Genomic DNA, 16,391 nt, shown 5'->3' with positions numbered 1-16,391 from the left:
AAGAGTGATTACAAAATTCGAGTATCGAAAACAACAGAAGAATGTAGTTTGACATATGCTGAGGTTCAGCCCAAGATAAAATTAGGATTTTGCATGTATGAAGCGGCATATACTGTGTCTGCACTTAAAAACAGCAATGTATATGACGATGTTGTCTTTATTACCAAAAACTCAAGAGCCCTAAAATCCATATATCCATTAATCGAGGGAACCTGTAGGAGCATTTCTCAAATCAAAAACTTTGCTTTGCCAGGTTTTGGAGATAAAACCATTAAAGTCAACAATTCAGTAACGGAAAAGATTTTACAACGAGCAAGTGAAACTACTTATGCCAAGGAGCATAGCCAGAGCTTGATGAAAAAAAAATAATCGTGAAGGTGCTATGTATGCTGAGCCTGTAGAGTGGGTTTCACCTACAGGAGTAAAACTTATTGGAAATGTGATGATCAATGCAAAACTTTACATCGGAACAATGTGGGGAAAGCTGATACAAAGAAACCACTTAAGCCTTAAGGATCCCCTAGGTTTCTCGAAAACTGTTTTTTATCAAAACCACATATTTTGAAGACGACTAAGTAAACTATTTTTTTTGAAAATCAAGGTGAGAAAACATGTCAAACGATCAAACACTTTAATATGGAGGACCATGTAAAATTTTTTGGTAACAACAAGACCACTTTTATCAGCGAAAAAGTTTTACACAAAAACAAATATGAAAATTTTGCATTAGAAGTCTTAGAGGAAAAAGCAATTAGTTTGTGTGGACAGCAGGTGAAGACAACCGGAGTTCCAGGTGTTTTTTACTCCGAGGAAAGTTCAGAACTGAAAACTGGTAATCTTAAAATATCCATAGAAATGTTTCATTCATGCGTTATTGACACCCTAATTTTCGAAATTTAAGGAGAGAGAAATTTTTTTATGAAAATTAGAACGCTCCAATGCGAGATTCAACGACTAAAAATTCAAACTATGATTCAAATATCAAAAAACATTGTTAGTCCGTCGGTAACGCTCTTCGAGAAAGGAACTCACGTCGAAAGAACAGGAAATGTGTTATATATTCATAAATGTGCAAAGATGGTAGCAACAATAACTAAAATTCCTTTTTGTACAAAAGTTGTACAAATTCCTTTTTGTAAAGTTCCTGTGTTAGTAGAGGGTCAGAATTTTTCTTCTATTAGATATATGGACCCTATTACAAAAATTTTGTATCATAATTATTTGATCGCTGCATGCAACCCACTGTACCCAAATGTTGTGAAATTACAAGACGGCAGTTTCCAACAATATGGAGAAACGCTGAAGAAATTCAATCGTGAGATATATCAATGGTCGATGAATAATAACTTAAATGTATGTGATGAAAACCTGTATCGCAGCCTTTTCTCCATATCAGATGTAAAACAGAGTCAAATTGCTCAAACAATTCGCCATAATAGTAAAAGAATTATCAGTCGGGAAGCATTACAAGATTCGGATGGAAAATACAGTCATGAAAACTTTATTCATTGGAACGCTCAGTTCCAAAAACAATTTTTTCTAGCAAATGAAATAACAATTTTTCGTAACTTAAAAACTGAAAGCTTATACGTTTGGTTAAAAGCTAAGGTTATTGCTGTGTCAGTCTTAACAGTCTACCTCATATTCCAAGTTGTGAAAAATTTTCCTAAAATGTTCATCTTTTTAGGATTGGTCATTAATGGAGCCTCCTGGCAACAACTGTTGCGGAATCTCGACCTTGTAACGGGAACACTTATGTATAATCAACTACTCAAATTAATTAATGAGCGCCGAGAACCAAAGAAAATAATTGAAGAGAAAGAGTCCTTGAAAGAGTCGGTTGTGTAAAAAAAATGAAAACGAGTTGTCTGGAGTTCAAGACCAAAAAAAAATGAAAAATAGTTGTCTTGAGTTCAAGACCAAAAAAAAAATGAAAAAGAGTTGTCTTGAGGTCAAGACCAATAAAAATAAATGAAAAGTCTTGAGATCAAGACTGAAAATATTGAGAAACTTTAGAAGCAAAAATGGTTTCCATTAAAAATAGCAGGCAGTGAGACCCCACAAATTGGTGAGTATGTGTACTATATGCCAGAGTTGTGGAAAGTTATTTCGGAGATTTCCTCGGGAGTGTACCGAGTGGAATCTTGTCTGTCACGGACTCGGAAGTTGTCTACACTAGAACTTCTGGCACCCACCAATATTCGGTCCCGAGCTCTGAAGACTGAAGTAGAACTGCAAAACCAGTGCGCGCAGTTAGAGAAATTGAAGAGTACAAACTCTTTACTCCAAAAGGATCTTGTCGAGCTTTGACAAAAACTATACAAACATTGCGACAAAGCCAAAGAGGCAACAAGAGAAGCATTGGGAAAACTGAGCGCCAAGTGTGAGGCGCCAAGAGATAACCTAAAGGCGGCAAAAGCTAGAAATGCCGAACAAGAGCAGTCAATCGACTTACTTAAGCAGGAGTTGGCCGATCTAAAAGTCAATACTGATAAATAAAGCGAAGCCATGGAGAAAATGGAGAAAGAGAATGACCAATTGAGGTCAGAACTTCAGCAGTTGGAAAACTATAACCAGTACTTCGCGAATGAGTGCCGAAGGAAAGACACTATAATTGATAGACAAAAGCCTTTTTTGAAGATCGAGAAAGCCAAAACGAAGGCCACAGAAAAGTGTTTATTCGAGATTCGGAATAAAATGTATTGAATCGGCCTGCGACATTGGACGAGATTGTTTTGGTAAAATGTTCTGCTTCAAAAGATCAGATCAAAAAACACTACCACAAAATGAGCTTGTTGACGCACCCTGATGCTGGTGGAGATGAGGAGTTTTTCAAGAGCATTAATCTAGCATACCAAATACTGATGAACGATGGGGCGCGAGAAGCGTACAACAATTTCGGGCTGGACAAGGCAGAGAAAGTCATGAATGACGAAAACTGATACCTAAACTTTTTATATGAAAAGTACAAACTTTTTGTATTTTAAAACGTTCATGCATCAAGAGCTGTAAAATTTGTTTGATTTTATGTGAGCGAGTGGCACACTCTATTCTTATTGAGAGGGGCAGTATGAGTGTCACACGTATGTAAAAAATAAAGTTGTACTAAAAACCTTGGGTTTCAAGGTCAAAGATTTAGTATAAAGTTTAAATTATTACTTGATTAATGACTGACACAATCTTGATAGTTGTCGACAGATTGAAATAGACGAAGCTCGGGCTTCGAGCAATACTAACAATTGTGACATATCAGTATTTACATGGTTAATTTACCACGGTGATAGAACCGATATTGGGTACGGACAAAACTGAGGATAAAACTCATTCATTGAACAATAAACCTACCTTCAGAGTTAATCACTCAATTAGATCTTCATTTATTTGAAACCATTCTCTTCTGCTTTTATCTATTATTAATTAAACTTCAATCCTTGTATTTTAAACAAGTGCCACGCTCAATTACAAAAGATAATACATATTGCGCACGGGCGGCTGCTATATTATCATTCTTAAACTGGGCGAATATACCATACGAGAATATAACTGGGCGAATATAACACTGCTGAGAGACATGGACTAATTTTCTATAACAGTTTTGATCGGGAGAAATCCCTTCTGTAAAGAAAATCCCCAACAACAGGAAATATATTGAATCAATACAGAACCGAAAACGCCGATTAGACAATTTCTATCCACCCAGTCCATCAGAAACAACACAATCAGTAAAGCACAGCACAAAGAAAATGCGACGAGACAAATTTCACCAAAGTTCATACCCACAATTGAAACACTTTTACTGCTTAACAGAACGCTTCTTATACGACCACAATTACCGATTTAAACTACCAGTAAACTACATCCGACCATGCAATCGCAAAAGCTTCCTAAGATCTATCCGCATGCAAAGTGTTTGACCACGAGCTTTTCCAACTCAGCTTTGACTTTTTTCACCCAACACCAAAGGATGTAGAGAATAACAACTTCAGAGTTTGTGCCTTTTCTTTAAAATTATATTCCATGCAGTGGTGTCCAAGTTTAAATAGAAATTTAATTCTCGACGCAGCTCTAAAAGAGCTATAGTGCTTTGTCTTTAAAATTATATACAATGCAGTAATGCCTCATAGTAGGGGATCACTACTCATCTATTGGATTGTCCTACGTGGCTTAAGAGCAAACCCTTTATTAATTGCTCTCAAACGAAGTTTGTAGCAATTATATTAGTCCTGTCGGTCTTTTTTTAATGAGATTTTTCGCCTGACCGATTTTTTTGTCTGACGCTTTTGACTTTTCGTCCTCAAAAACGGGATAAACAGGTAGCGCCCAGCGGGCATTAAGTGCTCTTAGAGCCTTTCAGCTCTGTTTCAGCTCAAACTGTTTTGGAGACTTAAACTTATGGTGTGAAGGGCGGTTCTTAGAGGTTGAGACACCCCCCACCCCCTCTATTGCCTCCACCCCCGCGCTGTTGCCCCCTTCAGCCACCGGTGCACCCCCCCCCCCCCCGTGGCTAGCTGCTGACGAAGCTAACCACTCGCCGGTCGTTTGAGAGCAATTCGCCCGACGTTAGTCGGATATGTTTGTTTTTTGTAATTGTGAGAGAAAATAAAGATAATAAATCTCAGTCAAAAATGGTTCCACAGGAAGTACCTAGTTCAACTTGTTTGGCTGAGCAACAGTGTCGCTGTTAAGTGGTTTAAATATGCCAATTTTCGGTGTAGTGCTGTGTTTTTAAAAATCAGGGAGGTCCGATTATGCGAGGTCTATTCCTCTACCCTAATCATTTTCAGAAAGGAGCTCAGCTGACAGATGTTAACGTGAGTGGCGATAGTGGACTGCATGGGGCATGTGCGTATTGTCAGCCAATCACAGTCCAGTATTTGTTGGACAGAGGTGCTCAGTGCAATCAGTACAACAAAGAGGGAAACACCCCTCTACATAAAACTATGGTTTTCAGGTACACAAAGATGCCCCTGGAACCCCAAAAGCCTATTACTACTACTACTACACAATTAGCTTCAACCGAGTAAATGAGTCAGTGTTGGTGTTATTGGTCAAACTAGCTCAGACGATGCCGGAAATGCGGTCTCGTCTGAGCTAGTTGGTATAGTGGAGTACCTCAAGGGTCTGATCTAGGCCAGCTGTTATTCAATGTCTACATGAACGATCTTCCAACTTGCATCTTGTCAACTTACCGCAAAAATTACTTATAAATTAAGGTAAAATTATATGAAAAAATACTTGAAATTCACCTTAAAAATACCTTAATTTTTTTTTGTTTATACAAGTAAATTGAAAATATAACCCAGGGGTTAAATATTACAAGTTCAAAATTATATAAACAAAATTAGTACAATGTTAAAAATCAAAATTAGTTGTTCCGTTTTTTAAAGGTAAAAATAACTTTTGAAGCCACCAACGTTCCTTTCTAACGGTACAAGTTTGAATTGTTGAGCAGATGCTGTTTTAACATGCGTTTAAACTTTGAGCGTGATCTGATAGTCGGGACTTCACGCGGAAGTTTATTCCATTTTTGGATGCTTCTTTTTTGTAATGATCGACTGCTCGACCTTAAGAGAATTAGCTGTTCAGTTCTGTTGTTTTTTCGTACTAAGACATTACCACTTAGAAAAAAAAACTCTCAGTGCCGTCTGATTTCAATAAAGAAATATCATTCCTAAGTTTTGAAATACTCATCTGGCTTATTAAAAGTTCTGCGGGCAAAATGTCAGATTTAACTAAAATATCTGTATATCTCTCAAACTTTTTTCTCGTATAGCAAACTTTAATTCCCCAATTGATTTGTCGATTAATTCTCTGCATTGCAGAGAAATTCAAGTTCTGAAAAAATAGAGCACTGAATGTTAAATGAGAAAGGACTAGGGATTTGAATAGCATCAATCGTGCTTTCAAAGGTAACTGATAACGTAAAAGGTATATGGATCTAATCGCTGTGGCCATATTTGATAGGACTTTGTTGAGTTGTACATGAAAATTTAATTTAGAATCAATTATTATACCCAAGTATCTGCAGTGACATTGTGGTTTAATTTCTTGTCCCTGAAAAACTATTGGACCAAAATTTTCATTTTCCTTCGAGACACAAAGAAGTTCAGTTTTACCGGTATTCATGGTTAATTTGTTTTGCTTTGGATAATTATCTGTTTTCTCCAGTATTTCAGAAACACATTTTTCCAGTTCGCTGACATTGTTTCTGCTAAAATGGAAACTTGTGTTGTCAGCAAATTGAATTATGTGGAAGTTTTCTTGTACTTTTTTACGAAAATCATTAATGTAGAGAAGAAAAACTAGTGGCCCTAAAACCGTTCCTTGTGGAACACCATGATTTGTTTCCAACCATTCTGAGTAAACATCATTTATCTTAACACACTGCTGTCTGTTTTTAAGAAATGAAGCAAATAATTCAACTGCACTTGCTGAAAAACCGTAAGCTTCAACTTTTTGAGAAAAATTTCGTGCGATATTGAATTAAATGCTTTAGCTAGATCAATAAAAACAGCAACTGAAGTTTTTAAGTTATCATAGTTTTCTTGTAATGCTTCGATTAAGTGTAAAACAGCATCTGTAGCAGACTTATGTTTTTGAAATCCAAACTGTGTACCGTTCAAAATTTTTTCTTTTTGTATAAATTCGTTAATCTGATTAAGAAGTATACGCACAAAGAGTTTTGCAAACATTGGAGTAATTGAGATAGGCCTATAGTTCTCGCAAATTTTTACGTCCCCTTTGTTGTAGACCGGACTAATGAAAGCAAGTTTTAAATTTTCCGGGAAAATATTTTGACTAATGCATGTGTTAAAAACAAACTGCAAATGGGTTCCGATTGGAAGCTTTGCTGCCTTGATTGCCCAAGTATAAAAAACGCCTGGACCCGGAGACTTATTGTTGTCGAGTGAATCGATGGCATTATATAGTTCTTTTAGTGTAACTGTTCTGGAGCAAAACTTTCCCCTAAATTCTATGCGAGAAATATTTGGAGCGCTCACATTGTCCATTGTATAAGCCTGGTTTTTGAAAACTTCTATTTAGACAATTTGCAATATCAAGTTCATTTTCTACTTCTGTTTCACCATCGACTAGTTTGTCTATAACGAGACACTCCCTTTTTTGCCAATTCTTTTTTTGATGAAACTCCATTGTTCTTCACTTGTTGGTAGTTCTTTGAAAAATTGTTTGCAAAACTCGTTTTGGGCTGTTTTTAAACGCATATTAACCAAATTTCTCTGATATTTGAAAATAGTGTGCGCTTGCTCCGATGGGTTCTTTTTCCAGATATTAAAAAGTATGTTTTTTGGTGATTTCTTCTCTAGGCTCTTTGTCAGCCAAGGTTTTCCAGCAATTTTTCTTTCTTGTTGAAAGCTTTTTATAAGTGGCGCGTGGAATTCTAGAGTAGTACTGAAAACGTTAATGAAAACATTGTACATGCTATTTCCATCTTCACATTGATATAAGTTACTCCAGTCCTGATTTGAAAGATCAAGACTAAATTTATTTGCATCGAACTTTCTTTTGTTTCTACTGATAAAACTGTGCTTCCTGTTTTTAGGTTCAACAAGAAAATTGGTAGTGTATAAAATAATAAAGTGATCCGTTTCAACTGATGGCGAAAAAATCTGAACATCTTGAATTTGGTTTTTGCTGGAAAACCCATGATCGATTAGTGTTACGCCTTGGCTGGTGGCTCGTGTTGGTTTTTCTTGTGTTTGACAAGATAAGGCCGGAATTACTCGCAAATTCATCCAATAACGTGGATTCTCTTTTGTTGAAATAATTGAGATTATAATCGCCAAAAAGCAAAACTTCGTCACTGATTGAGTACGCCGAGGAAGTCTCTGATGTTAATTCGTCAATGAAATAGTTTCCCAAGTTTTTATTTGGACAATACGAAGCATTAATTAAGATTTTGCTAACCAATAGCCCAGATATTTCTACCCATAAGGACTCAAAAAAGCTTTCATTGAGTACATTTAGATAATTTCGCTGTTTTGAAGATATGTCCCTTGGAACCCAGATGGCAACACCCCCACCCTTGTTTACTCGTCTTTGATGACCTTGATTTTGAATAAAATTTGTGTTACAGACTCAAAAAATAAATATCTGTTTCATTCAACCAAGTTACAGTTAGGATCACTATTGTGTTTTGAGTCAAATTTGTCAAAAAGTCAGTGAAAAAGTCATATTTGTTTTTTAAACTGCGTGCATTGAAAAGACAAATGTTTAGATTTTTGCAATCTTTTGTAACTGTGTCTATCAGCATGTCCGATTCAAGAATGTGAGAATAGGGACCCAGATTTAGATGAATATAACCACTAGGAGCAAGCGCATGAAGTGTAAAAGAACTATTTTGCAAATACTTAAAAATCGAAAAAAGCGGAACCTAATTTTCACATTATTATATTCATAGTTTTGGTTGTATGACATAACCGAATATATAAATTTTTCATTTGAAGTGCTAAGTAAAAAAGCAAAAACTATTAGTTTGGAAATGCAAATTTTTGCTGACAAAAAAACATTAAGTCACACAACCAAAGGATTGATTAAAAACGCTGAATTTGTCGCAGTGCAATGTTGTTTTGTGACAGTAATAGTATGCTGTTGATAATAGCTCCGAATACTCTCGACAATTTTTTGTACTCCAGCCAAATTTAAGTGAGCACCATCATTAGATATTTCGGATGTTGTAATGTTGCATTTCAAAACCTCTACTTTTGTTCATTTAAATGTTCCGTTTAACTCCAAAGCAATATTTCCTAGTTGCATATTGAACTCTTTAATTTCAATATTATTCGATTCGCGCCCATAATGGCCATTTTTAACTTGTTGAATTTCAGAAAGTAGAACTCTGTGAGGTTTCAACTTTTTGATTGCTTTTGTTACAGTTTCACATAATTGAAGTTGCTGCGGCCACCCCCGAAACACCCTTATCTATACTATTATGACCCGCATGAAAAATGAGTGATTGGCATTTTGCTCCTGGCGAATACTGTTCGACTGTTTGTCCCAAATCAATAATTGTTGCAGAGGGATAAGAATGAATCCCAGTATCATAAGAAATATCAGATTGTCGTATTTTTTTGTATGTGCTGTCTGAAATTATAAGATGTTTAGTGTTTCTGTTAATAAATTTTGGAAAAAGCTTTGGTTCCGACGGCTCCAAAAAATTTGTTGAATTCTGAATTTTGTGACCCATTAAGTTTTCCAATAGCGAACTGTTCTGATCCCGTAAATATCCGACTTCCGATTGGAATTGATCATTCATTCGACACTGGTACGCATTTGCATTATCTTTCTATTCTATCTGCTGCTTTTGTTTTTCAATGACATGGTTTTGTTCTGAGATCGTTTGAGCTTGTTTGTCGATTAATTGTTTCTGTTCTTGTACGATTTCGTTTTTTTGCTTTAACTGTTTTCGCATGTCCTCGATGGTGTAAGTCTTGAAAGTTCATTACTCAATTCAGTTTTAGTCTGCTGAGACATTTTTAATCAAAACTTTGGTTGGATTTCGATTTACGCAGCAAATTGCATTTACCAACTGTTCTGCTCTTTGACTTTTAGTCTGAACTTTTAAGATAAATAATTTAAGGTAAATTTTGTAACATTTATGAAACACACACTTTGGAAGCCTTAAAGTACCGACAGTTTTATTATCTGGCACTGAATATAAGTAAAATCTGGCATTGTTGAATCTTGTACTGCCGAGATCTGGTATTTTGAAACTTTCAATGGTTTTTTATGTGATATTTTTTTTCTTCAGCTCATGGTTTGTGCCCGAGAGACGTCGCTTAGAGACAGTTGAAATACTGTTAGAAAATGGTGCTGATCTATGGCTTGTGAACAACAAAGGAGTCACCCCGAGAGAGATGGCGACAGAGAAGAGACTTCCCAAATCCATACTGGACAAACTGGCCGCCATAGAAAACAAGCAGGTAGAATTTAACACTAACACGCGTTGCAATTTTTTTTACTTTATGAGCTTATGTTGCAAAGTGATGTCAACTGACTCATGATGTTGTTCTCAAAAAAGGTTTCCAAGTTTAGGCCTTGACTTATGAAAAGACTATTGTGGAACAAAACGGCCCGATAAAAGACTTTTGCTCAACTCAAACGAACTCCTGACTTTTTCTGGAGCATTGTCATGCCGGACGGTCAGTCCAGCATTGTAATGCTGGACTTTGCTTGATGAATAAAGATTAATTGGACCCAGCCATCCCCGCACCATGTCGAGAAAGTCATTTCATTAATGCCTTTGGGAAGAGTAAACTAATAACATAGCCTGGTGGTGTGATCCCTCTTCTGTTGAAGAAGATTTATCACAGAAAAAATAGTGACGTTGATTTTATTCTCTATTAATTGCTCTTGAACGAAGTTTATAGCAATTATTGTAAACGTGTGTGTCTTTTTATTTTTATGCAAATTTTTCGCTTGACAATTTTGCGCTTTTCTTCTAGAACATTCTTTGACTTCTCAGGTGACTTTTACGATTTCATTCATCATTTTTGAGCGATCTCTATTGCTCTCACTCCGAAGTAAAGCTTGATGCTAATATATAATCGGTTGCAATATAGTTAAAATAAGTGACTCATAGCGCAGTGGGTAGTGCGGGTGCCTAGGGAGCGGGAGGGCAATGGTTCGAATGCCGTTGAGGGCAAGTTTTTTGCACCCAAAAAGAAAAATTGTTTAGGCTACAGCCCCTGAATTAAATTGCCTCACCTGTCGTTCAAGAGCAATTCTTCCGACATTTGTCGGTTTATGTTTTCAAATTGCGGAAATGAAACCACCAAAAAATGCAGAAAATATTGCAATGAACTGAGAGTTGTCTCCGCCAACTCCTTATTTTCAAATAAAATGGATATATAGCTGACTATCAGGAGGTTAATATACCTTGTGACTGTAATTGAATGTTAATATACCCTGTGAATGAACATTTATAAACTCATATAAGACTTCAATGGATCTTCAGCGATGCTGAAACAATGCTAAAGCATTGGTTAAATTGAGAACACATTCAAGACAGTAACTTTTTGTACTGTGTAAACGAACTGAAGAGTTCACAAAAACAAAGATAAGACTGGAACTGGTCCGTAGAAATCGAAGACAGGAGACATAAATATTCATTAATCATTACTGAATGCTGAAGTCGAGCAACGCTTCATTCGTCTTTTGTCAGTGAAAATTTTAATTATATTCTTGGAACAAACTATTGCATGTATTCGGTTCACATCATTATTCAACCTATTCAGATCTGCAAGAAAGAGATGAAGACGATGAAGGATAGACTGGACTGCCCGGTTTGTCTGGAACGGTTCCGGGTTCCTCGAACTCTCGCTGCCTGTGGACACACATACTGCGATGCATGTCTCAACACAATGCTCAAGGCATCTGTAAAATCACAGCAAGAGCACCAGCATGGATACGAGAAAGCCATGATTATTGTGAGTAAAAAGCATCTTTCCTTTACGAGCCAACGCAGCTACCAATCAAACTGGACCAAATACACTTTTTTATTTCATAAAACGTATCTTAATGCATGCAAAAGGGCGTTATTAGGCTTTTCTGTTAATATCTTTGCAAGATTAACAAGCACGTGTGCGCTATTGTTTTCTTCTGAGCGTAGCCGTAAACAAAAAAGCGCCTGAAAAGCCTTGGAATTCAGGAATCGATTTCCTATCCTCGTTTTTTAACCAAAAGCGCCACAATTAGCCGCTCAGGACAGTCCCAGAGCAGAAAAATTTTTAATTTTAAGGAAATAAACAGTAATAAAAATAATTGTGTCACATCGAGAAACCAATCTGTGGCAGGAAAACAACAGCAATGGTAATTAACTTAGTAATTATTTAATGAGAAAACGTCTTAATGACCAAGGTCTGGCGAGTTAGCTCATATTTGTTCCGTTGGGATTAGGTAATTAATTGGGCTCTTTTCTGTTATTGCCCCCCCCCCCCCCCCCCCCACGTCCATTTGCACCCCCCACTTATACATGTTATAGCATATTGTTTGCATTTCATACCTTTACATATATGATTATATACAAACGGCAATCACAATTTAATTATGCAGCAAAGTTTTGAAATTAAGACGTATACATTAATTATACTATGCTTATAATGTAAGCAGACAAAGAATAGTACGTGTTTTAAATATTTTTGCGCTTTTCTGTCACAGGAATAGCTTTATGGCACTAATTTTTTGACAACCGGAAACAAAAATTCATCCATTCGTTTACCGGTACCGGCAATTTATAAATAAGGGATAATAATATTTACTAAATATAATTATTTAATAAAAATAATTTATACTAATTTACTAAAATAAGGGATCTATAAGGACCAAAAAGTACTTATTTGGGGGGTGCAATTAGACTGGCTATATAAGGCTGGGGGGGGGGGGGCAATAACAGAAAAGAGCCATTAATTGCAGCAGTCACTCTCTTAAGTGCCTAATTGCATCACCTAAAATAGTTTAAAAACTCAAGTAGCTATGTAGGTTTCCTAACGAAAAGCTACAAAGCTAGACGCATTCCTATTATCGAGAAACGTTCAGTTGATCTCACTTGTAGAAAAAAAGTTATGATGTGCTTTTATGTGCATTAATTTTTGATTTTTGTTTTTCGTTTGTTAAGGGCTAGAAGATAAAAAAGGACTATAAGACAGCTGCGGTACTGCAATTTTTCAATGGTCTCTATGGATAGACTTCAACCGCTTTTTCTCTGTTCGTCTCATTGAACTCAACTTCTGAACTTATCTTCTAATTTATATCTAATATTCTCTTCAGATACAATCGAAAGACAACAAATGAACGATTTCAGTAAGCAATTTTCATTTCTTACCTTTCTGTGGGCGAAAAAGAAACAATTAAAATGAAAGAAATCAACTGAATGCTAAGAAGTATGAGGGCATTTTGTAAGCGTTCCGCTCATTGAGCTCAATTGATCAAAACTCCGTTTTTTTGCTCATTATTTAACCTTTTTTTGATTTGGGATAATGAGCAAAAACACATCAACTTGTGTAATTGATCAAAGTTCACGGGAAACTGGTGTTGATTGTTTTAAAGTTGAATTGACTTATGTCCTATAAAGACTTGCATTGATATCTGGTTCTCGACGAAAAGCATTGACTGTTCACAGGGCTTCGAATTGAAGTGTCCGGAATGTCGGTATGACTACAGACTGATGGAGAAATCGGTCAAGTGTTTTCCCATATCCAGAATGCATGTGCAGGCCGTCTCCTTCTACAACAACCTCAACACCAGTCACAATCAATCAAACAAAACTGAGAAACCCTCTTACCTTAAAACCAGAACCGAGGATTTGAGTCACAAGTAATGGTCGATTGTGAACAAACAAACAATTTTGAAAAGAACTGCCAATTGGATTGGAAAAGTTGGTTTGTCATACATTCCACTTTTTATGATCTGAGTCTAATCCCGTTGCCCCCCCCCCCCCCCCCCTGAAACAGCTACCGGATGTGTTAACCGTATGATCGCAGCTAAGCAGAAATTTAGTTTTATTTTAGCACATACCAAAAGCTGTATAGCAAGATAAGACATAATTTGCTATCGGGGTCATACATTACACTGGGACAATGGCGCGGGGTGTTGGGGGAGGGGCATGGTTTTGGAAAACTAAAACTTTCTTTTTCGCTAGAAACATACTGTGCTACTGCCATGTCTAAATTTAATTTTGTCACACTGTACAAAAATCTATTTTTCTATCTAAAGATTATGAGCAATAATAGTCTCCTTACATTAATTCTTTTAGTTTAACAAACTTTATACTTGTTTCGTTTTCAAAGAGCGACTGAGGACAGAGAAGTTGTGCCTAAGACATAAAAATTTAATTTCACAAATCTGCTTTGAGTCATGATCGAAAAGCTTCCTTATATTATCTACTTAGATGATCAAAGTTTGTTTTCTACTATAATTCCGTGCAAGATAACTGTAGTGAATATTTAATTTTCTCAAAAAGCTCTTCCTTAAAATCGGTATAGAAGTTATACTTAAATGTTCAATTTAACAAAGCGGAAATGGGCAAAATTAGGGTTCGTGTTTTCGAAGTGCGTTTTCGTTTTACCCATTTAAATATTAAATATGTTCACCGGAGCGATTAATGAAAAATGCATTCACGGTTATTAGTTTTGCAGGAACAAACATTTTCCCTCAATTATCACGATTTTGTACGCAGTGTTGGTACATTAGCTCAACCGCATTCTTTGTTTACAACGCTTTCTCGTTTTTAAAATTTTTTTTCACTGATTTACATTATTGAGCGATATTTTTTGGCTTCTAAATGTTAATTACTAGAATTAAGTCCACTTCGTGTGAACGATAACAGTTGCTCTATCTTGACCTATGGCAAAATACAATTTTATAATGCAACTTCATTAAGCTTAACAGAAATATAACGATTTTAAAAAATTATTTTTATTCCGAAAAAAGAATTTTCGATGTAAACTTTAATTGATTCCGAATAAATTAGGACCAAATTAAGCTAAGGTACGAGTATAAAGTTATCAACAGTCCGTTGTTTTTCTGTCACTCAAAGAGCATTTTACTTTAAGCCGTCCAATTTCACTGAAAGTCTATTTGTTAGTGAGGTTATCTTGTTCACGTCGGAGGATCTCAACCAACTGCAAACAACTCAGTCTATTTGGTCCCAACTATAACCCTACTCGGAAATTTGAACTTAAAGTATAATTTTAAGGCCAATTTGATCTGCCCAGTTTTGAGCAAACGCCTTGACTAGTGCAGTAATTTGCAGACAACAATTTTGAAATTTTCATTCTTTAGAATCTTTATTTTTGTATTATTTAATGAATTGTATTACCAGGGGTACCTTATCAGCGTTTGCAATATTAATTGAAATATCTACCTAAGAATCAGTTATCGGTATGTTTTGCACTTTCTCAACTGATTTTTTTCTGAGATATGTTAGTGTTCGTGCCGAGCTCAGCGTTTTTCCATTGTATGAAGAAAGAACAACCAAAATTATTTAAACGGCACTCATCTATATAATTTATTGTACAATTACGCCAACCATGCCATGTCAATTTTGGATGAAATATGTATTAGCCATGTTTGTATTTTTATCGTCTAATGAAACTTTGAATTGGGCAAAACAGGTGTCGGAGAGTCACCCAGACAACCCCAACAACATGTTAGTGAACCCAATGGATCCTTCTCTGGGTTAGTAAACTTGTTTCGATATACATTTCTTATTCCGTTGAACACTGCTTCCAAATAACACGAAAGCCGATTTTCGCAGTCAAACCAAACTGTTAGCATGTATTGTCATACAATGCGCTTGTAAAGCTTGTGAATTGTTTTAGCATTTGTTTAACAATTGTTTATGACGTTTTTCATGTCCTTTTTGGCCGTTTTGGTTAATCATCAGCAGTATCAGATTTAAGGTTGAGGTTTTTTTTATCGCGTGAATCCACATTAATTTTCTGAAAAAAGAAACGATACTATGGCTACCATTAAGCTGAAAATAATAATTTAGAGCTATAGATTAATATGAACCTTACCATAAAAAACAACGAAGACATAGACTGCCTTTTATCGTCTCAAATAAAAATGAGTAGATGAAGGTAATCTTGAGAAAATTAGGTCACGCAAGCACTGCACAGAAATTTTTAACGTGATTTGCTTTTTCGTTTGAATGAATACGCACGTGTGAAACAACAAAATAGCACAACCGGCACTGACGATGCTATTGTTACGACTCAACGATGAGTATTGATTTTTTCGACAGGATTTTTTCAGCTGGGACAAGTTTGTTCATGACTTGAATTTTGACTTCCTTCGTTTCGAACATTGCCTCTGTTTTGATTGTTGACTTTAAGACGTGTGCTGAGGTAGGGTTACCTAGGGAGGTTACTCTAACTCTGTCTTATGGAGTCTCAAGAATATAGTATATCTTAAGGCTTACCTGACTAACTAAAGTTCTATTCCTCTAGTCTGTTACTCTTCTATCTGAGCTTCAGTAGACAGTGAACCGGCCGCAATGCTAAAGTCTAACGTATATCTCAATACAAAACAAGAGCGGAGTAGAGAGAGAGAAATATACTTTATTATTATATCAGGTCTGACTGGTACCGACTAAAGGGTAGAGTTGTCTTGTTGTCTCTGGGAATAACAAATAAACATTTAAGGGAAAGGTATTTCCATAATTTCAACCAATCAGGGTTGAGTATTTTAGTATTTATTTATTAAATAAAACAAGTTTATAAATCCTTTTGTTGGAAGTCAACACTGACTCCATCTTTCCGGGTTTTAGAGTTTTTGTTTTTTGAAAGTCTTCTTTACTGTATATCAAAACGAATTAATTTCTCTTCATTTTCTTCTTTTTTGGTTGAAGGTGTTGCTTTGTAGTCGTGGTT

General features: G+C 35.9%; 2 protein-coding genes across 4 annotated transcripts in view; one reads left to right on the top strand and one right to left on the bottom strand.

Moving 5' to 3' along the window:
• Positions 1 to 13,464, top strand: part of LOC142352169 (uncharacterized) — a 165,434-nt gene extending 151,970 nt beyond the window's left edge. The window contains exons 4-7 of the mRNA XM_075404574.1: positions 4,785 to 4,951; positions 9,770 to 9,941; positions 11,256 to 11,447; positions 13,139 to 13,464. Of these exons, the coding sequence (XP_075260689.1) occupies positions 4,785 to 4,951; positions 9,770 to 9,941; positions 11,256 to 11,447; positions 13,139 to 13,336 (729 nt within the window). The 3' untranslated portion in view covers positions 13,337 to 13,464. The remainder of the gene's footprint in view (positions 1 to 4,784; positions 4,952 to 9,769; positions 9,942 to 11,255; positions 11,448 to 13,138) is intronic.
• Positions 1 to 16,391, bottom strand: part of LOC142351847 (bestrophin-3-like) — a 464,737-nt gene that overhangs the window by 247,970 nt on the left and 200,376 nt on the right. The gene's annotated exons all lie outside the window — the stretch shown is intronic.

This window comes from Convolutriloba macropyga, chromosome 13 (assembly GCF_964194025.1).
Source record: "Convolutriloba macropyga chromosome 13, txConMacr16.3, whole genome shotgun sequence".
NCBI lineage: Eukaryota > Metazoa > Xenacoelomorpha > Acoela > Convolutidae > Convolutriloba > Convolutriloba macropyga.
The sequence above is the reverse complement of the archived record's forward strand: the minus strand, read 5'-3'. Positions and strand labels throughout refer to the sequence as shown.